Source organism: Bicyclus anynana, chromosome 14 (genome assembly GCF_947172395.1).
Source record: "Bicyclus anynana chromosome 14, ilBicAnyn1.1, whole genome shotgun sequence".
Classification (NCBI taxonomy): domain Eukaryota; kingdom Metazoa; phylum Arthropoda; class Insecta; order Lepidoptera; family Nymphalidae; genus Bicyclus; species Bicyclus anynana.
Window position 1 is genome coordinate 1374324 of NC_069096.1, and position 23347 is coordinate 1397670.

The 23347-nt window shown below is 34.6% G+C and overlaps 1 protein-coding gene across 4 annotated transcripts; it reads left to right on the forward strand.

Annotated features, from left to right (window-relative positions):
• Positions 1–1049: 1049 nt before the first annotated feature.
• Positions 1050–22508, forward strand: LOC112057906 (nucleolar protein dao-5). 4 transcript variants are annotated; one of them, XM_024098514.2, is made up of 12 exons: positions 1050–1337; positions 1416–1501; positions 5432–5626; positions 7697–7803; positions 8746–8889; positions 9107–9391; positions 12496–12946; positions 14075–14265; positions 15135–15310; positions 15826–16269; positions 16540–16889; positions 17646–22508. In XM_024098514.2, the coding sequence occupies exons 1-12, from the start codon at positions 1295–1297 to the stop codon at positions 17991–17993; spliced, it is 2820 nt and encodes a 939-aa protein (XP_023954282.2). In that variant the 5' UTR covers positions 1050–1294; the 3' UTR covers positions 17994–22508. The 4 variants fall into 4 exon arrangements, with proteins under 4 accessions (XP_023954282.2, XP_052741637.1, XP_023954283.2 ...); XM_024098515.2 differs by lacking the exons at positions 1050–1337; positions 1416–1501 and adding an exon at positions 1932–2231; XM_052885677.1 differs by lacking the exons at positions 1050–1337; positions 7697–7803.
• The last annotated feature ends 839 nt before the right edge of the window (positions 22509–23347 follow it).

The window sequence follows — 23347 nt, forward strand, 5'->3', positions numbered from 1 at the left end:
AGTTTGTATAAAAGTCCTTAATTTTTTATCCAAAATAATTGAAATTTGGCAGGAAGGTGGTTATAGTTGGTAGGCGTCTGTTACAAATCAATTTTGCGACAGGGCCGGATTAAAGAGGTCTAAAGGCTCTTGCAATTTTCATTGATAATTTTTAATTTTTTACACCGGCTGTGCAAATGTCAGACAATAACGTCACGTACAATATCGCGACCGTTAGCGGGAATCGATATTTATGCGAACTTTAAATGCATGTAAAATCATAACTATTTATTTTTAAATAAAAGAAAAACTAGTGAATCGAAAAAAATAGTGAAGTATATTTAAAAGGACCAATAACAAAGTTTCAAGTGATTTTACATACATAGTAACATTCTCCAATAAGTACAATATTTTTTTATATATTTGAGTACCAAAAAGTCCGCGATGACATAATCTATCTATCTTTTGGATAACTTACTAATCCGTCCATAAGTCAGTGAACCAGCTTATAATATAAAGTCGTCGCTCAGATATCCCCTGACAACATATCTTCTAAAAAACATACATACAGCCGAACGTAAAACCTCCTCCTTTTTGGTAGTCGGTTAAAAACTGGATAAGCGTGCACCAGATTCCGAACGTAAAGTAAAGTTAAAATAATAGTTAAAATAGATAATAATTTTAGGTCCATATTTTATTTATAATGTTGTTTCTGTATTTCTGATATTTGGATTTTTAAATTTAATTTTAGTCTGCTTTTCTGTATTTCAGCATTCAATGTATATTTTGTATACTCCGACCTCATATTGATTGGATATATCTACCCATTTTATCTTTTTTTATACATTCACGTACAGTGATAGTTTACACCTATTTTCTCGCAGAAAGTCCTGGGTGTCCGATAATTAGATTTAACGTTCGAAATATTCGAATGATGAGTTTAGTATAAGCTTAATGTACATGTACGAGTATATGTAGTACTTTACCTTTTACCTATCGATTGCCAATGCCACATCGATTTTTACCATAGATGATAGATCATCGATAAACGTGTTTCGTTGTCTATTGGTCTCAGCTGTCAGTGACATTTATCTTCCAAGGGTCAAACTCAAAACTCAAAAATGTATTATTTAATTAAAAATTTAAGTAGTTTTGTGATTTTTCATGACTGTGATTGTGTAATTATATGCGCACTGTAGTAATAAAAGTAACCGTGGCAATATTTTAGTCAGTGATACGGATTACCAATACAAATCGATGGAAATTGATAAATGTAGTACGTTGTTATTTGTGCAAAAACCCCTATATTTTTAACATGATGGTATCTAATGTGCAGTTGCAAGAAAAGTATAACAAAAGTACGTCATGTTTATAAATACACAATGTCTTATTTTTGCGTGATCGTGATGATCTTAACCATTGATTATTTTTTTCAGTCCGAAGAAATTTTTGTTTTTACTTGGATATTCAAGAACCGATACTATCTAGATCAATATCTCGACGGCTACAGGACATGGGTCTGGTGAGTAAAAGCATGTTTTTGCCGCCAAAACTTTTAGATCCTAGATTTTAAGACGTTTCAATGAAGTTTTGTGGTTATGTATATTACTGTAACAGAGATAAATTCAGAACACATATAGAATACTCGTGAAGGCTTATTTCCGGAAGCGTTTTAATTTAGTCGTATTATAGACGTTCCGTTGAAGAAATCTAACGCTATTGCAATTTGGTCCTGTGATCTTTGTCCTTACTTTTTTATTGTCTTCTCAGGCAATGGCTTTTATGACATGTGTATTACTAAAATCACATTTTTTTTTAATTTACAAGTTAATATTATTATACAATTTTATAATTTAATTCACATTTTTTTAATTTGATTTGTGTGATTTTAAAACACAAAACGGAACGTAGTCTGCACTAGCGCCTGTCTCCCTTTCACGCGATCACAACGCCCCTAGCGAGCGAAACACAAACTAGAGCAAAATATCTCCATCTTGTGTGTCAGATTTGTGTTTGTTGTTACTTGTCGATTTTATTTAGCAAATGTGTACAAAATACTTGAAAAAGTATCGCAATCGTTGCTCAAACTATCCACAAACATTGTGTACAATAAGCATAATAGGAATTTTCAGTGTGTATTGTGATTCAAGGGAATTGTAGTAGTGACGAAGAAGAGCCCGTCTCTGTGGCTGGTATATAGTTACTTATTTTTGTGATAAGCGGCGCGCGGGGGCCTCGCGGACGGCTTTTGTGTAAGTATATACGTTGCCCGCTACCTACACTTGGGGACTCGTGCATCATTCGAGTCAGAATTGTTCAGAAAACAGTGTAAAACTTAGTTGTCGGAGTGTCCAGTTACCCGCGTAGCTTACGTTCGATTTTAGGTCATCTTTTGTATGCTCGCGTTAGAGCCGCGGCCGCAGCGCAAACTGCATCGTGCCGAGGCCGCGCGGCTTGCCGGATCACGCTGCGGTGCACTACATCCATTTAAAAGTAGTTTGAAATGTAGTTTTATTTGGCTTACGCGTGTGTATGGTTAATTTTTGACAGTTGATATTATTTTAAAGACGCCAAGGAGATGTCATTCTTAAGATGATGCTATTAGGGATGAGATTGCCGTGTGTGTACGTGTTATTTTTTTGCGCGGGACGATTGGCGGGATTCGTCGTATGGCGTTAGCTCGGACTGCCGCGGACATTATTTCAAGGAAAACTCGATGAGTATGCGACTTCAATTGTACCGCGACGGCGATATACGTCCACGTACAAAGTACATACGCAATGTTCGTAAGGCGATTGTACTGCAACACATTGTTGGCACCAAAATATGTCATGAACTTGTGTCAGCTTATTTACTCCTTACTAATCACATATTGCAAAACACAAACTATTTTAGGTCACAAGAAGTGTATTTATTGCTGACTTTCACATTGCTCTTGATTGCTGATCAATTCTTTGATGACATATGAAATTAAAGTTGCCACTGAAAATTAATTAGTATGTAATGTCTCTACTCAATAGTCTTTTTCATTTTCAAACTGGCAATACTGAATGTTTATTGTTGAAGATTACTGAATAAGTATACAACACAATTATTGTGTAAATCAATGATGAATAATTAATATGCTACAAAAGAAACTATGGTTTGTATTTTAATACTTCGATTAGAGACAATAAACAAACTTCATAGTGTATAATTTACTTGGTTGACAAAGGAACTTTATGTACTATCAATTATTTTTATGTCCTATGGTACTTCTGTGCTTATTTCCAATCTTTAAAAGAAGTTTTCATATGAATCCAGTCTGAAAGTATGGCATTGTGGCAGAGTTCCAGCTACTCTAACATAGCCTTCCTGCAAAGGACCCAAAACTTAATCTTGAGAAGGACTGTGGTGTTCCGTGGTTCATAATTCATGAGCAACTAAAGCACTGGCAATGAAGAGATTGACAGCGTCTCGCAAAAGTGTAAAACACAACTAATGAGTCATCATTTGGATGACTCTGGCTTCTGTCTTTAAAACTGATTCACAGGACATATCAGAGCACGCTTAAAGGAAGCACATTATTTAGACCTATTATAATAGAAAACAACAAGTTGTATTATAATAGAAAACAATGTTGCCACTGGGGAATACACCCGAAAAGCTAAGTTATCATATATGATACACAGATAAGATGTAAATCTCAACAAAAGAGAATATTTTTAATTTTGACAATATTTTTTCTCTCTTCACAACAAATGTTGGTACAAGTCACATACATAAAGATAATTAGTTGGATGTGATCCTTTTTATGTTCCTGTATATTGTGCATTAAACTGTGCAATACAAGATTTTGGATATCCCTGGTATGTAGGGTGCAGCAGGGGACGGGCAGGCATCCACCTAAAGTTGTCTCACGCATCTTGTTTTTTGGATAACCTGCATGTAGGATCATCTGTAATCTGTACCTTATTTCAGAGACGTCATAAGGATTGCATACATGATGTTACTATATATTTATTTTTGATCATATCGCTTAGCCTCAATGTTTCTAATAAGAATTGCTAAGATGTGGATGTTCCATCTGTGTTTCTTGACACATACATTTTGAACACCTTCAAGGCATGGGCATCTTCTAGGCAAGCGTCATCTTAGACCTCATCATTGGTTTCCATCGGGAATTATTGTAGTTAAACACAGGCCTGCACAACATAAAAAAAATATGGCAGTGAAAATAAGCACAGAATTATCTACGATATAAAAATAAGTTGGGTTTTCCTTCCTGACGCTCTAACTCCAGAACACAGAAACTGATTTCCACAGTTTTGCATTTGTTGGAAAGGTCTCGGGCTCCGTGAGATTTATAGTAAAGAAATTTCAGGAAAAATATTAACATAGGGTAAGGTAGAGGTAGTTAAAATTTTACATCGAGTTTCACGCGGACGAAGTCGCGGGCGTCCGTTAGTGTTGTATAAAAGTTGGTGGCGTTTCTAATAGTGACTTAAGTTTGCATACATTTTGAAAGTTTTGTTTTGCATATTATTTGGTATGATAAATATGAACATTATTTTTATTTTGAATTAATATTTTTAATCAAAGAATTGATCAACAGAATGTTAAAAAGTAAAAGAGAAACTTTTCTTCAATTACATTATTTATATTTATTTATTTATTTAATAATCAAGCAATACCACACATTACATTATTTGAATCTCTAAATTCAAATCCACTTATAGGAGCCTAAATTTTTTTTTACAAAAAAAACTTTTATGTTTCCATACAAAGTAATTGAAATAATTCCAACTATTCATGTAACACACGCATATCCTTGCATTTTAAAGAGAGAGACGAATATCTTAGCATTCCATGGATTCACCGTGCGGGTGCCGGGTCCGTCGCATAGTAGAGAGAAGAACTCCGAGCAGAGTCCTGAACTTGTGACTATAGAATCTAGGGTTAAGGAATTCCTTGATGATTGATCAACACTCCCCGTTCTCTGCTTGTGTTGTTCTCCTAATCACGTAATCGTAGTGGTAATACGTAATTGTGGTGGTATATTGACGACATTTTGCAACTGGCACTCCCCACTTCACTAGTAAGCTACTTCATAACATTTATCAATGAATATGCTTAGCTAGGTTATAATATAAGAGTTATGGGAAATACTCCCGAACACCCTGTTTATATTATAAATATGTATATTATAATATATACATAGTATAATCTATACTAATATTATAAAGCTGAAGAATTTGTTTGTTTGTTTGTTTCATTGAACGCGCTAATCTCTGGAACTACTGGTCTGATTTGAAAAATTCTTTCAGTGTTAGATAGCCCATTTATCGAGGAAGGCTATAGGCTATATTGTCCCTGTATTCCTACGGGAACGGGAACCACGCGGGTGAAACCGCGCGGCGTCAGCTAGTATATTATAATAGTAGCATGCTTCTAAACGAGAGCTTGTTTCCAGCGCGAGGAAGTGTTCCTGACGTCACGAGTGACGCACGTGGTGTGCGGCGCGGCGCCCGCAGCGGTCGCGCGATGTGCGCGGCGTGAGGGCCGCGCGCGCGCCGATGCCATGCTGCAGCGGCTTGGCCAGCCGCAACCTCTACCGCAGCCGCAGCCCGCGCACAGGCACCCCTACGTGCAGCTCACCGTTCAGAAGGTTAGTGTAACTGTGTAATGGATGAATGGCTCGACTCTTGTGATTTATCAACAACAGCTGAGGTTCTCGCAAGGTCTTCTCAGTAATAAAACTGGTGGAAAAGTTACACACGCACATACTTGACTTTTTGAAAATTCCTGTAAACTATTTTGTTTACTTTTAGTGTTTATGTTTAAAAAAATATTTTCCATATGTTTTAAATATTGTGTGCATAAAAATTGGCAGGGATTAAACATCTCAACACAACACAAAGAGTATAATAATAGATAATATGATATAGGATATAGGTTTCTACAAGCAATGGATTATGGGAGTATGAACTAAACAAGGGAGTTGAGCTGTTTAATTATTTCATTACCACTCAATACTTTTGATTTAAAAAAGGTAAGTAGAATCAGCACTGGTAGAATGATCAACTTTATACTATACTAGCTGAGGCCGCGAGATCGTTTCACCCGCGTGGTTTCCATTCCCGTAGGAATACAGCAATAATATATAGCCTATAGTCTTCCTCAATAAATGGGCTATCTAACGCTGAAAGAATTTTTCGAATCAGACCAGTAGTTTCTGAGATTAAACAAGGGTTCAAGGTTCAAGCAAACAAACACAAACCTACAAACTCTTCAGGTCTTTTATAACTCAACTCTTTTATAATATTTATACCATATATCACAGTAGTAGGAAATATATCTATTGATTAAACTAATCATATATGTTAAATGTAATGCGTAATTGATTTTTTTAAAGGCAACATTTCATAAGGAACTCTGAAAAATTATGCCTGTCTTCTATGAATAAGTTGTTTTAATTATTTTCAGTACATATGTATTTATATGTACACCTTGCTTTACATTGTATTTTCTACCTGCATGAGCAATAGATATATATATTGTTTGTTCTCCAATACATGCTCAACAGAAAAATCTACTTGTGCAATTTTGATATTATTTATGAAATAATATCTTACAAATATTAAAAATGTATTTTAAAACAGTAATCTTCAATAAACTGAGCATTTTTTTAATTTTGCATACAAATATTTTAAAAGTTAATTTTTACACAAATTCGTCAAACGAGTTTGTCATTGATACAATGTTGAGCATGTACTTAAAGCAAAGCTTTCTTAAGTACTCTAAACTCTATAGTTATAACATTTTCTTCTTGGGAGAATGTCCATTAATTAGTTAGTTTTTCAGGGAATAGGGGGTTTACTCCATTTAATCATACAAATACTAATATAAATCATAAAACATCAAAATTACTTAAATTTAGTTTACATTGTTATTCATACAACAATTTCTTCACTTCATTATACAAATTTAACAACAACTCTCAATAACACCATAAAATGTGCATTGCCTTAGGTCACTATACAGGGTGCTGGGGAGTAATTCCCATAACTTCAAGGTGTTGACAAGACCACATATGGGAACTAAACTGCATAACTTATATTTAATTAACTAAAAAAAAACTTTTTATTACACAAAGTAATTCAAATAATATCGACTATCTATAAAAAATATCTATATACGCCTATTTGCATTAAATCAATTTTTGGCTACGTTATTATTAAAAGGATGCGTGTAAGGGACACATTTTAAGAGCTATTTACATGAGAAATATTGTTTACTCCAAAACTATTTATTTTAGGAACACATGTTCCTTGATTAATTTTTGAATTAATTTTTGTTAAAGAATATAAACCTATACTAAAGCCATACTCGAGGAGTACTGTTTATTACAAACAAATAAGAAATGAGGGTAGAGGGTGATTTATACCCTAAACTAAGGTTTATATTCTACTTCTCGCGTATGTGTTCAGTATAGAGTTATTTTAAATACTCACGAGCACCCTGTATAAAATATACATAAACAAATAGTTACACTGTAAGAGAAGAGCATTGATAACTTTTTAATAAATCTCAGGGATGTGAGAGGAGATTGAGTAAAATCTTACAAAATCTTGCGGTGGGTCAAAATCTCGCGATGTTAATGGATGTCCTCTTGTATAATTAACATATAATATTTTTTATGTATTATATTCTTATTGCGTATTTATTGATCTTTCAGGCTATAAGTCTATTGGATAAACTGTATGATACGTTCTTCACGGCACCGCGTAAGGCGCATGTCAACCTCTTCAGTAAACATTTTCTCAAGATTGAATTTTTGGACAAGTATGGACCAGTTACTAAACGCAATACACTAGTGAGTTCCGATGAGAATACGATGGATCTATAAAATTTTAATAATTTTTACAAAAAATATTTATTTTTTCTGCTAGGTATAAATTACCAAATGCTGTATTTATGATATACTTCTTTAATGTAAAACTAAAGTTAAGTTTGAATAGTAATTTTTACTTAAAACTGCCACTTTCAGATAAAAATTTGCATCAGATTTTACACCTAATAATAATTTTAATTAACTTATTCTTAAGTTATTGACAATAGGTTTGATTAATAATAAGCTTAGAACAATTATCCATACTAATATTATAAATGTGAGTGTGTGTCTGTCTGTCTTTTATGGCAAAATGGATCCACGCGATTTTTTAAGAGGAGATAGTTGAAAGGATAGAGAGTGACATAGGCTACTTTTTGTCTCTTTCTAATCCCCCACTTTCCTAAAATGGGCGGTAGAAGTTTGTGTGGAGCAATCCGTAAGATTCTAGGTAGAAAGCTAAAAATTGGTATGCAGACTTTTTGTGACTAAAGAAAACCATATATCATTTTTTTTTAAATCCGCGCCCACCCATCCCTTTAAAAAAGGGGGTGAAATTTTATATGGGACTTTTCACAGGTTTCAAGGTAGGGTAGGAGTAGCGTAGGGGTAGGGTAGGGTAGGGTAGGGACTGAGAAGAAGTGCACATAAGTTAAAGGGAAGCCTGACCGGGTCCGCTAGGATACATATGTAGTTAACATCCTTGAACTTTCAATCAATTCAGTTAGCCTATAAAATAAACTTAATTGATCATGGATTTTGTCAATAATAATACTTTAATAATGAATTTTAATTCATTTTACAAACAATTCAATCCTATTCTCATCTGAACTGGGTAACAATAAACTCTCACAAACCTGTTTCAAGTTCGCTAAATGTTATTTACTTCATTGCAGATTATGCAGACCAGTTTACAAAGAGTTTGATGAGTGGCCCCAAATATCATTAGAACCCGATCCACCCAAAGAGAAGAGAGATAAGAAAGAGTCACCTGAAGTCCTTCTTAACGCAATTCCATCTAATAACAACATTTCCCAGAAGTAGGTTAAGTTTAAAATGGTTTTTAATTGTAAAATTAGATGCATTACTTTAAAATTACAATAATATAAAAAAATAACTTAATTCTGTTCAAAATGAAAACAGGTATTACGAAGAAATTTGATCTTCCATTACAAATGTTGCAATTCATACTTTTTATAAATTTTGAACATACTTTTTATAAAAAATATACATATTAATCAATATTAACTCTTTTAGAATGACAAGAAAGAGTCGCCCCCGAATAAAAGAGAAAGAGGACAAGGAACCCAAAGGGGGTTACTGTGAGATGTGTAATGCTGACTATGTAGATGCAGCACTCCACAGGCGGTCCCCCCGACACCTGGCCTTCGTCAGGGATCACACCAACTTCCTGGCACTGGACTCGCTCATCACCTCTGGTGCTGATGTCTCCACATTCCTGGATAAGTCAACATCTGTGAATGGGGAGAGGAGGTCGTTGAGGAAACTGTGCAATGGCGACGTAGAACCAAAGAGCAAAAGGTAATCAATTGATATGACACCCATACATAAAAGTTATTGTCTTATTCATAAGAAGTAAATTTTTAAACTGACTTTTATAAACTATATAAATTCATGATCTATTATTTTTGTAGCCTGTTTACTGCCTTGTTAAATTAGTATTGATTAATTTATTTTATTTTATATGACTTATACAAAAACAAAAGTAATCTTTGTAAACCTGCTTTCTGATGAGTAAATAAATTATTATTATTATTATTATTATTATTATTATTATTATTAAATCCAAAACACTGTTTCCTAAAATTAAATAAATGTTATAACAGCTAACACCTTTAAAGTACATATTACCAAAATTAACAATGGAATTTTTGAAAATTGTAATTGATTGAAAGAGATTGAGAAAGAAACCAATTGAACTTGAAGCTGTCACTCTCAAAATCAAATCAAATCAAATCAAAAATCATTTATTTCAAGTAGGCTCAGTTTACAAGCACTTTTGACACGTCAGTTGACTATTTGTAAAGATTCTACCACCGGTTCGGAAGGCAGGTTCTGCTGAGAAGATACCGGCAAGAAACTCAACAGTTGCTCTTTTAAAAAGTCATACAGTATTATAATTTACAATTGATAACAATTACAATTTCTTATAGTTTTATTTCCTGTGTGAAGGTGGAAGCTGATCCAATGGCCTCCAAGCGCTTTTATCTTTAAGGAACTCATCAATGTTGTAGTAACCTCGACTAAGTAAATGTTTTTTAACACATTGCTTAAAGCTATGCATTGGCAGGTCCATCACAGTCTTGGGGATCTTGTTATAGAAGAGTACACCCAAACCTACAAAAGATTTTTTTACTCTTTGGAGACGATATGCAGAAATAACTAACTTATGCCCGTGTCTAGTAAGACGTGGGTTTAAATCTCCTTTTCGTTTGTACAAATTAATATTTTGTCTTACATAGACTATACTGTTATATATATATTGACAGGCTACTGTGAGTATACCTATTTCTTTAAACTTTTGACGAAGAGACTCGCGTGATTTTAATTGATATATTGCTCGAATTGCTCTTTTTTGAAGTACAAATATAGATTGTATATCGGCAGCCTTGCCCCACAATAAAATACCGTAAGACATTACGCTGTGAAAGTACGCAAAATAAACTAGCCTAGCTGTATCAACATCAGTGAACTGTCTTATTTTTCTCACTGCAAATGCCGCTGAGCTGAGTTTACCAGACAGTTTTTCTATATGAGCACCCCACTGAAGTTTACAATCCAAGGTCACTCCCAGGAAAACTGTGGAACTCTCCATTTCTAGTGTTTCACCATCGATCATTATAGACTTTTCTAATTTTATTACATTTGGCAATGAAAACTCAATACATTTAGTTTTCTTGGCATTTAAAAGTAGATTATTTGCAGTGAACCAATGCGACACATGCGACATGGCACGGTTTACGTCGTCAGAGTTATCTTTATTTCTGTCCGTCTTAAAAATTAAGGATGTGTCATCAGCAAACAGTACAATCTCACATATGCCGCTGACATGGAATGGTAAATCGTTTATGTACACTAGGAATAAAAAAGGACCCAGAATTGAACCCTGTGGGACGCCCATTTTGGTAGTGGAACCGTGCGACTTTATATCATTTATGCATACCTTTTGTGTTCTATCACTGAGATAAGAGGCAATGAGATCAAGCGCAACACTTTTGATGCCATAGTGGCTTAACTTGAGTAAAAGAGTGTTATGGTCAACACAATCGAACGCCTTGGACAGATCACAGAACACACCAATAGCATTCTTAGAACTTTCCCATGCTTCATAAATATGTTTTAAAAGTTTAGCCCCTGCATCAGTTGTATTGCGACCTTTTGTAAAACCATACTGTTCAGGATGAAACAAGTTATTTAAATTAAAATGACATAAAAGTTGATTTAATATGATTTTTTCAAAGACCTTGCTAAGTGTTGGCAATATTATAATCGGTCTATAATTATTAAGATCTGATTTGTCTCCTGATTTAAAAAGTGGTATCAATTTGCCATGCTTCATTAGGTTCGGAAAAATACCTAAGTCCACACATTCATTAAAAATAATGGCTAAGTGGGGAGCAATGACATCAATTATATTAGATATTACTTTCACTGACATGCCCCACAGATCTCCAGTTCTTTTTAATTTTAACAAATTGAAAGATTTTTTAATGTCAGATACAGTGATATGGTGAAATTCAAAAAGATCGTTGCACTCTTTAACATTGCCTCTTAATAGTCTCTGGGCTTCCGTAGCAGACGAATCCAGTGAATCTGTTAACAAGATAGGAACATTCTGGAAAAAATCATCAAAGGCATTAACAACCTCGTTATCAGTGTTTACCTTTTTGTCATTGACAATTAATTCAAAACTCGTATCACGCGGTTTGATTTTTCCTGATTCTCTATTAATTATATTCCAGGTGGTTTGTATCTTGTTCTCAGACTCAATTATTTTCTGTTTGATGTGTAACGATTTCGCAAGAATACAAACACGTTTGAAAATTTTTGAGTATCTTTTTACATAATCTAAATAAGTTCGCGTTTGAGTATATTGTTTTTCTTCGTACAACTCGTACAATTTATCTCTACTTTTATAGATACCTACAGTAGCCCATTCGCTAAACTTTAATTTTTGGCTAGCATTAATGCGTTTGAAGTTAAAAATTTTACTAAACTCTCTGTCTATTGTCTTGAAAAGTGAACCAAAGAGCAAGTCTGGATGACTATTTTCAAATGCAAGACTTGGAATTTTAGAAATAATTGTGTTTTTGAATCGCTCTAATTTACCTTCAGTTATTGGCCTATACTTTACCCATTGATTGTTATTGGTTTTATTATTTAAAATAGTAATTATTTGACCACTATGATCAGAGCTTAATTTATTTATTATCTTCTTTCTCTCAAGCACACAATTATAAAATATATTATCTAGACAGGTACCTGGACAGGTACCTAATCTCTTCTTCTCTTCTGGTTATTATGTGGCCTGAACATGTTACAAATTTGGTCAATGGTACCAAAATTATGCATGATTGTAGCAAAGCATTGTTAGCTATAGAACAATTTTAATTTTATTGTTACAGATCCAAACAATCTCAATCGCCGGACATAAACGGCACAAGTCCTAGAAGGAACGGTCTGGATGAGGAGAAGAAACATAACACACGATGCAGCAAACGCACGAGCGAGTCACAAGCATCAGAAGACCGTCAGTATTACAAAGTTGTAGGAGTGAGCACCAAGTTGAGGTCCAGCGGGGGCTTTGCCCCTAAAAAGAAGGACTCCCCTCTGAGGAATGGAACTAAACCTTTGGTGGTGAAATTTAGAAAAGTGAGACGTTCAGAATTATCAGTATTAAGTGATGAAGCTGAACAATTCATGTTCCCCAAACGCGCAAGTTCCGCGAGCTCCACTTCTGATGATGACGATGAGGATGATGAAGAAGAAAAGGTGGTGAAGAATACTCGGAGAAAGCCAACCCCACAGCCGCCAGCACCTGAGAGACAAAGATCAGCCAGACCATTAGCCTTGAAGGTAGTGTACCATTTATTTGCTATTAAAATAAATAGCCTTTTATTTCAAACAGCCTTCAGTTATATGAGTGTTATGTTTGATCTGATATTATGTCCCGCTGTTCATAGTGTCCCCTGACATAGGCCTCCTGGTCCAGCGCGGCCCCAGGGTTACACGGATGACGTCTTCCCACCTTCTTGTTGGACGTCCATCTCGTGGGTACCAGAGTGTTACCTGCTTGCTCCATTTGTTGGTCTTGCAGCGTAACATGTGACCCGTCCAACGCCATTTCAAGTCGTCGAAATATCGGTAGCTTTGTCCTATGTTTTATCTTAATTGAGGTGATTCTGTCAGTTAGTCTTACACCCATACTTCTCTCCATTGACCTCTGACACTTAGCTAGTTTTTCTCTATGATTTTGTGTAAGGGACCAAGTTTCGCTTCCATATGTGGTACATGGGAGGTTAGACGTATTGTAGGTTCTCCTCTTAATGGTCACACTAATTATTTCTTTGCTTTTCATTATTTCCTTTAGTGATCAGTATTTTAACAAAAGCCCACTGGGCTTTTGTTGGATGTAAGTTAGTTGTTTTGGATAGAACCTCTCAGTAAATTCTTTTTTACCATGGAGTTCTTCTTTACTGTTGAGAATAGGGATGATGACTAGGTTTGAATATATTGATTGATGATACATTCGGGTATATAAGGTCAATGTTAAATAAAAAGCAAAGATTGACTGGATATTTGCAAAATTAATTATATAAAATTTCAAAATCTATTAAAAATCTTTTACCATAATTAGATGAAAATTCATACAGTTTTAGTTTCCTTACATTAAATGTGACATTTTTCAATATGTGAACACAAATAACAAAAATATTAGTAATTTAGTTTGACCGTCCATACAAATCTAACGATCATTATGACCTACGACGTCATTAATTCGTACCATTTTGTATGAGGCGTTTTTTCAGGAATCCTTGACAGCGCCGCAAATCTGACCCTTTAAATCCCTGTAGCTCCTAAAGTAATGATCACAGATACCCTGTTACATTTACAAAATTGCTTTACTATTAGCACACTCCTAATCTATATATAATTTAAAAAACTGTTGTTAAAGTTTCACATTGTGACATTATAATATTGTAGGAGGAGTCTTCAGAAGAAGACAGTTGGCCCGAAGACAAGAGAAGACGGAAGAGACGGGGCGCTGGCGCGGGCCGGCGCGGCAAGAAGCCTGCGCCGAAAGCTGTAGCTGTGCAGGAGTCTTCAGCGTTGCCCCCCAGTCCTGTGCCGCCTGTAGTGGAGGCTCTACCGGAGGCTGAAGTCAGCCCGTTGAGGTGACTAGCACACTTGTAACTAATACTGCTACTGCCACAAGCTTTCACCCGTGTAGTTCCCGTTACCTTGAGTATATCGAGATATAATATATGTGTTCCGGTATGATGTTGTGTAGAAACCGAAAGGGGTGGGTATTTTCATCCTCCTAACAAGTTAGCCTGCTACCATGTTAGGTTGCATCATCACTTACCATGAGGTGAGATTGTAGTCAAGGGCTAACTTGTAAAGAACAAAAAAAAAGTTGATCAGGGATAATGTTGAAAGTTGAAAGAATTTTTTTAATTGGTCCTGTTCAGAGTGTATTTAATTCAAACAAACAGACAATCAAATCTTTCCTCTTTATAATGTTAGTAACTACAGTTATAATTATTATAATTATATATTTCTTTATAATATTTGTAAATTTCGTCTCACTCTATTATATCTATTTTATCCCCGCTTATATTTTATAATTCTTATGGGAATGGAACTAGTCCTACTTCCTACTTCCTATTAATCCTACTATCCTACTAATCATACTAATATTATAAAGGCGAAAGTTTGTGTGTAAGTATGTTTGTTCCTCTTTTACACTGCGGCTACTGAAGCGATTTGGATAATAGATTTTACTCTGGATTAACACATAGATTTAAAAAAAATTCCTGGAAAAATCCACGGTTCCCGCGGGATTTGTGAAACTGGATTCCACGCGGACGAAGTTGCGGGCGTCCGCTAGTACGAAATAAATGTTAATGAAGCCCTTTTATAAGACACCTTATTTGACCCATGACAATTATCAGAATTAAATATGAACTACTGTTCCTTGCAGTAAGATCTTGTCTCCTTGCAGGTTGCTCGTTTTCTAAAAATATTTTTATTTTATTCTTAGAGAGGAGCCTGTGGAGAAGTGTATGAAGTGGGAGGACGGCAGACTCAAGTACACGCCGGCTGTGGAGCAGTTGGAGTTTGCGTTTGAGTGTGTGCCGCACAGCGAGCCGTGGTTTGAGACCTTCAAGCGGCAGGACCAAGACAAACTGGTTACCAAAAATGTGCCACAGTACTTTGGTGAGTGACAACTTCATATTGCTTTATGCTCAAAAATAAGTCTGCAGAAGTTATTGAGGAGTTTGGACAAGCATGAGGTTTGCCAGAGTTGAGCCTGTGGGCTAGCAGAATTTGTGGGTATCCATTCTGCCCAGCGATTTATGTGAACATTCTAATATGATTCTGTGTAGAAGAAACATGTACCCTTCATATTGAGCATTTCAGATTTACATTAACTAATAAAATGAAAATATCATTTAAATTGCTAGGCCTCATCAGGAATCAAGGCTCAGAAGAACCAAACTTACAATTATTGATTTCTGTTTAATAATAATTTGTCAATTTTTAAATCTAATGATCAAAACACAATGTCATAATCAGTAATTTTAAATAAACATTATATATACATTGTACTCAAATTAAAGTTTTAAAAATGACTGAGATTACATTTTTTATTTGCTTAGCTTTCTTATTTGAAATATCAACATTCTTGTCATAATAATTTAATTGTAAAACTATGCTCATCTTGTTTACAGAACTATATTCTAGATCAGCTAAACTGCCATATGAAATTGGTCAACTACCACCATTAAAACCAAACTGTTGTCCTTTGAGCGACTTAGTCAAACGAGAGGAGAAACCAGGCCCCTCTAGATCATATGGTACGAGAGGAATGAAAAAACAGAGAATAAAGAAGAGAACTGCTGCTCTGATAGCTCTTGAAAGTCACCCCAGGAAATCTCCTAGAGAACACGCATCAACCCTGGCTATACTCGGATCTGCAGGGTTGTTGCAGAGACGGAAAAATGCTGATGATGCAAAGTCAACAGCTTCAGAAGACACCATGAGTGATGTTCCTCTGAGTATGAAGATTGAACCGGTTTTGTCTGAAACGCAGGAAGCCTCGGAGAGACTGCAACAATTTCTGTCTGAAGTGTTTGATGAACCCACAGACTATGATGTATCTGAAGGTTTTGTAGGTAAGAAAGAAAGCTTCATATTTATTTATTGAATACTAGCAGATGCCCCGCGGTTTCACCCGCGTAGATTACGTTCCCGTGAAAATATGTATATGTAATAAAATATAGTCTATGACACTCACAAATAATGTAGCTTTCTATTATTAAAATAAAATCATGAACCATGGATTCAGGATAAAATCTATCTCTATTTTAAATTTCAGCAAACTCAATTCACAGTATTACTGTGGTTATAAACTAAGATTGACTCTAATTTATTGTAATTTATAGGTGAGGAGACTACCGTCATAGCAGCAAAGAACCTTCCAGATTTGTCGAGCTTAGTTTCCGAGTGTGAAGACTGTGATATAATTCGGAACGAAATCAAGCAGTCAACAGCGAACCGGGGACGAAGTAGACGAGGAAAGTTCAAGAAGAACAAAACAGGGTGGCCAAACAAAAAACGGCATAACAAAAAGGACTCCTTGATTGTCAGCAGTACAGAGTTGGAGAATGCTGATAGTCTGGATCGGTCGTCTGCAGAACCTCCTGAAGATGATACAACGCAGGACACTATGAGCGAAGCAACTTTGTCGGAAACTGAGAAAGACGAGGACACTTTAATTGAAGATACTTCACAAGTAAGTCACAACACCAAACCAAATATAAAAACAATACTACATTCAATACATACACTAAATTCAGTATTCCACACCCTGTGATAGTCATGGATTTTTATGGTATAAAATATAGCCTTTATGTTGCTCTATAATCTCTATATTTGAATGAGACTTCCATTTAAATTCAGCCATCCAGAGTTTATTCAGTATGAATAAACAGAAGACACAAATTAAAAAAAAATCGTCATCAACCCATATTCGGCTCACTGCTGAGCTCGAGTCTCCTCTCAGAATGAGAGGGGTTAGGCCAATAGTCCACCACGCTGGCCCAATGCGGATTGGCAGACTTCACACACGCAGAGAATGAAGATAATTCTCTGGTATGCAGGTTTCCTCACGATGTTTTCCTTCACCGATTGAGACACGTGATATTTAATTTCTTAAAATGCACACAACTGAAAAGTTGGAGGTGCATGCCCCGGACAGGATTCGAACCCACACCCTCCGGAATCGGAGGCAGAGGCCATATCCACTGGGCTATCACTGCTCTCTAAAAAAAATTTGTTTTTTTTAAAAAAAGATTGTGTTTTATTACATTGTTAAAGGACTTGAGAAAATGCAGTTGTTTTGTAATCACACACAGACCTTTTTTTAATGGTTCCAATTGATTTTGTACCTTTTAAAATCTTATCTATAATCTTAGCCCACCATCATTGATTATCATTATTCTATGTTAATATGTTTAGTTCTAAATAAAGCTTATTTCAATATTTTCAGGGTGATGACGAGACATTGAAATCTTCAAATGAAACTGCAGAAAAAACAGTACCAATGGATGTAGACAGAGATGATTCGTTAACAGATGATCATCCCTTACAACTGGACTTGAAAGTTGTTGTACACGACAATGAGAAGTCCCCTTCAAAAGTGGAGAGTGAGAAAGAGGAGAACAACACATCCCTGTCATCGTCTGATGGAGAGGAGTCAGAAGAGAAGACGAACAGGAAAAATAGGGTTCTACAAGGGTTACTCCTCCAGCCTATAGTGAGGGTCGCCCGAGTTGACACGTCCGCTGGTCGAAGGTTGCGGTCAGCAGGGCGGGCGCGACCGCACCGGCCCAGCTAGCGTATACACACCCGACTCAGTGGATGAAGTGAAGTGTAAAGTGAATAAGAATATAGTGGAGTGAAATGATCACACCAGTGGACTATATACTGACGTTGCAACTCCTATTTGCTTCTTTGAGTGACTTGTAGAATTTAATTTCTAGACTTATTTGTAGAAGTGACAGAGACATAACACAGGAATAATAATATATTGTGTTGTATTTATTCTATTTATCTGATTATAATTGTGCATGTCCCAAGTGATAGAAACTATACTCAACAAGTATTAATTGATTTGTATGTGGATGCATTGTCATTTCTATACATATTTTTCTGTACAATCTGTCACTTAGGATGTGCACTTATAAATGAGTTGTGGCAACGTTGAAACTGGTTTTGAAGATAAATCAGTATACTGAGCCAATGTAAACCAAAATCGACAACTTAAGCTTAGGTAATTACCACCAAAATATGTCATACTTTGTACAGACAATAGACCCAACCAACCAAGGGACAGTTTTTGTATGGTCTGAGAGTTGTCCAACTTTTCTAGATTTATGATACAGTGGCCCCAAATTACATTACAATTACCATAGTATTACGTAAGGTGGCATTATTTATAGTCTTGCTAAGCAAGTAGCAAAGATTACAAAGATTATTTTAATAAAAATCATTGATGATTTTGAAAAAAAAAAATCACTGCCACTTGATGAAAAAAGACATTGTCAATGTTGTTTTATTGAAATAAGTGATTGTAAAAACAATGTAATGGCTGATATTTTGAATCATACATCAAGATGCATAATTGACACTTTGGGCTTATCTTAAAAAACTATTGTTTTTATTGTAACCTTCATTTTGAAATACTTAATTTCACTACACACTAAATGAATTTTTCTTTAAATGCAAAATTAGTCAATACTATGAATAATGCTGCCGTACTACAAAAGACTTTATCTTATTAATATCCATTTTTGAGAAATTGCATTTCTCAGCAAGTCTATGAGTCAGGGGGTTTTGAGTCTTAATAAAAATATTTAAATGACAGTATATGTAACCATATGCGAGGACCTCATTCATGAGAGTTACCACAAAACACTGTTTTTGAAGATACAGTGTATTGCCACAGCTAAAACTACTAAGTTTTCTTTTGTACATAGATGGTTGACTAACAATATCCATTTTATAAGTTTTCTTCTATGTGTTATTTACAATGGAAAAGCTTTTTTGTTTTCTTTATGAAAGGCATAAAAAGTAGATTTCTGGGCTGTGAATAATTGAAAAAAAAAACTAAACTTTTAGAATATTGATTTTGTATACAGCTCTATATTAAAAATGACAAATGTGTTACAATGCACTTCACAAGTGTCATACAATCTGTATTTAAAGATGAAGATTGATATTTATCATTCATTTCAAGCTTACTGCTACTCCATATATAATATAGATATACAGGGTTTTATTTAGTTATTTACTACCTAAATGTTCAAAAAAATTACAGATTACCCGAACCTATTAAATAAAAAAAAACCTTGATGATAGATTTGAACAATTTTTAAACAGTTTAGTTTGATTAATGATTGACTTGATGTGAATGATAAATTCAATATTCATGAAACAAAACTGGCCTACTACACCTTATAGTCAGAGACTATAGTTGATAACACTCCCATGATATGCGGGCGACGGGCGGAAATACTGCGCGGGTGTGAAATTGTGCGTGCGGGGAAGTGACGTCTATCAGTCGTGGGTTTTTCATTCATCGCTACACGCCACCCTGCCCGCGAGCAACATCGGAAGTGTTACGAATGAGGATGCCAAGCTATACACTATGCCCCATTCATTAACATGAATTGATATTTAAACCTGAATTATCTTCAAAGTAAAGTGGACCATATCACTTCTGTTTAAAGTTCACTTAACTACAAATTTCTTCAAAGTAAAGTGTACTTTAAATAGGTTTTATCCATGTTTAAAAAGAAACATATATACAGCCGAACGTAGAACCTCCTCCTTTTTGGAAGTTGGTTAAAAACAAAATAAGGCTGTAAGGAAAGCACTAGGAGAATTACAAAAATGTATAAAAACCTATAAAATGTAAAAACTACTAATTTATTTACTGTAAAATAATTTATGTTTTCGAATACTTAGCTAATAATTTAATTATTTTTTTCTATTGATTTTGAAAGATTTTTTTTTGTTTTCATTGGAGTTTGACACTGAAAAAAGGGATGTGTGATAATTATTTTTTGTTTTTATTATTTTCCATACTGTTCGTTATTTTTTTTTTGTCTTATACAACTTGATTTCATGTGAATTTGTTTTAATGCTGATGCCATGTCGTGAGTTATAAGATAAAACTTAATTGAAACAATTAGTGGCAGAGGCTAGATACTTATCAGAGTAGTTTTATACAAATAAAGCGATTTTAATTTTTTCCTCAACCAAACATAAATATTGCATACAACTTTGTCAGGAATTTAGAACATAGGGTAGGTGATCCTACTCTTAACCCTTCAGGAAAAATGTTCCCAAGGGATATAAAAACATTTACATTGGTAGCTTGTTAAGGTTAATTTATTAAAAACGGCAGTTCAGCCCGATCAGAAAAATAGAATTTTTTGCCATCTTGTGGAAAAAAATGGAACTAATTTCTTCTATTTGCCTATAAGTATTGTATTCATTACAATAGAGAATGGCAACCCCAGACAAAATTTCTCTGATTCACTATAAAACAATTTTGTAAAAAGTTACATGATCTAAATGTTAATTTTCCTCTATTTCAATTAAGACACAATTTAAAAGTGGAATATGTATTTATTTTTGGTTCTGAAAGAGGTTCATACCAATTTAGTAAAGATAATTATTATTTATATATTGATTATATAAGTAATAATAATATCATAACATGATTATCCTTTAAAATTCCAACAAATTTAGTCGTTACTTATTGAAGGTGTGATATTTATTTCGTTATTCGTAGCTGTTTGTTTATTTTTTTGAAAACCATAGACATAGCCAAAAACGAGTATTGTTCTCCTGTTTCTTTTTTTTTTAATGAAATAAATGTCGCTTTTTGTTACTTCAAAATAGACATTCCTTTAGAGATTGACGTCAGCATACATTTCTAAATACAGTTAAGTGTCACAAAGATGTTACAGATATTATGTCATTAGTTGTGAATGTTATGGCATTTTATACTCCTACAACATGCCTACAACAAAATTGGATCTTACATAAATAATTTTATGGTAATTTAAAAATAACATGAAATGACAGATTCATTGTTTTTATGTGTAATGACTATATAGAACTGTCGTGAAAAAGATCTTTATCTGCAATATTTATCAGGTTTTTTGTTGTTGTAAATAGTGTTAATTTAAGTTTTGTTGAACTGTGAGTATTGTTTGCGTGATAGTGTTGGCAGTAAATTGATATACTGTTTAGCAAATATATAGAAACTAAATAATCGACGTTTACTCGATTAAAACAGTAACACCAAACATAGTTGGTTCTGTTGATCTCAATTTAGTAAAAATATATTTTAAAACTAAAAATATTTTTTTTTTAGTCTATTTATTTATTATTGGTAAACAACATCTAAAATTAACTTTAATGTCATTTAAAAAATTGGTTGCCTGTAAAGTCGGTATACGGGCGAAAGTTTTACGTGACAACGACTTTGAGTGGTAAAATAGTTTTAATGTGAATATCCATAATTTGAACCGGTGTGTATGCCTATCTCTCTCACTCTCTCTCTCTCTCTCGCTCTGTCTCTCTCGCTCTTAGGCGGGCCAACTGTGCTCGAGTGGAAGGGACGCGTGCCTCTCACTCGCTCTCATTGTGAGCGCATAACGTGAGCGGAGCGTAACGCAGTTTCTTGAAGTGTCACCCGGCAAACCAATTTATAAGACGTTGTCACGTCAAAATTTTCATGGTGTAAAATTGCAGGTATTTCGCGTCTGTCTTTTGAATTTTACTTTTATTTTGAGTTAGAACTTAAATTAGCTTATAATGATGATATTTTAAAAGATAATTTATTTTAACGTTTTTTTGAGTATTGTCTATTATATACAAAGTTGCTACCACACCTTCCCGACATAGTGTCGTGAAACTTAATGTATTTCAGCTGATTCTGAAGGCCTCTTTTTTGCTTGTTTTACAAAATCATTCGGACAGGTTTCGAATGGATTATGACTTCGGAGTTTTTTTTTTGTTTATGAAAGGCTTAAAAACTAGATTTCTGGGTTTTGAATAATTGAAAAAAAAGACTTAACTTTTTTATTTAAATGAATATGTGAATATTGGTTTTACAAATGGTTTACGACTTACGGAGTCTTTGTTTAGAAGTTTGTTGTTTTTATGTTTAGCTAACACTATTGCACAAGCAATTCGATGAATTTGCACTGAGAGCTTAGCCTGTAAATAAATTGATGTTCTTTCGTATGCTTATGGTATGTTTTAGTTTGGATGGAAGTTGTTAATATCCAGTTTCGTCAGTAAAGTTGTAAAAAATAAAAGTAAAATATTCGTACAGTTTTTTTCCTTTAAACCCCAGGTGATTGACAAGATGATATAACATTATGGTCTAAGATCATCATTAACTGCCATCATCATCATCATCATCATCATCAGCCAATTTAATGGCCCACTAATGTGCCAGTTCATCTTTATATAATAGTGGGGATATGAAGCAAAGTCCTATCATACTGCTGTCTGCTATAATGCGCCATGCGGGTTGTCTTAAATATTTACATCTACATTCGTGTGCTTCTCTTGTACCTACTATCACTATAATGATAATGACGGTCTCCGTTGCGCAGTGGATTTACAAGACCGGTCCTGGGTTCGATCCCCGGCTTGGCCAATTAAAGTTTTCTTAATTGGTCCAGGTCTGGCTGGTGAGAGACACCTTACTGGCAAAGACGTACTGCCAAGCGATTTAGCATTCCTGTACGATGTCTTGTAGAAAACGAAAGGGGTGTGGATTTTCACCCTAAGTTTTTTTTTTCTTAATAGATTTTTAATAAGTTAGCCCGCTTCTATCATAAATTGCATCATCACTTACCAATGACCACGGGCTAACAATTGCATCACTGAGGTGTATTGTTATATAAATGCTGAACGTTTTCCAGCCAAAGCTCCTTCCGTAAGTTAGGCAATTATGGTTCATATCATCATACTGGTTTTAGGAAGTAGCATGTAAGAAACATAAGGTCACTGGTCAACCCTCAACCGTCGAAGTATAGGGAGCGGGTATGTGACACCCTTAATATATTTTCAACTAACTGGTAACTGTCAAAGGGTTATCTAAGCTGAACATGGGGTTACGAAGATTGGACCTATATAACCTATTTCCGAGAAGTTTCCAAC

Coding starts and splice junctions, on each gene's coding strand:
- LOC112057906 (XM_024098514.2), top strand. CDS start 1,295: ATGATGGTATCTAATGTGCAGTTGCAAGAAAAGTATAACAAAA. Junction 1,502..5,431: donor GGCTACAGGACATGGGTCTG/GTGAGTAAAAGC, acceptor GCTTGTTTCCAG/CGCGAGGAAGTGTTCCTGAC. Junction 8,890..9,106: donor AATAACAACATTTCCCAGAA/GTAGGTTAAGTT, acceptor TAACTCTTTTAG/AATGACAAGAAAGAGTCGCC.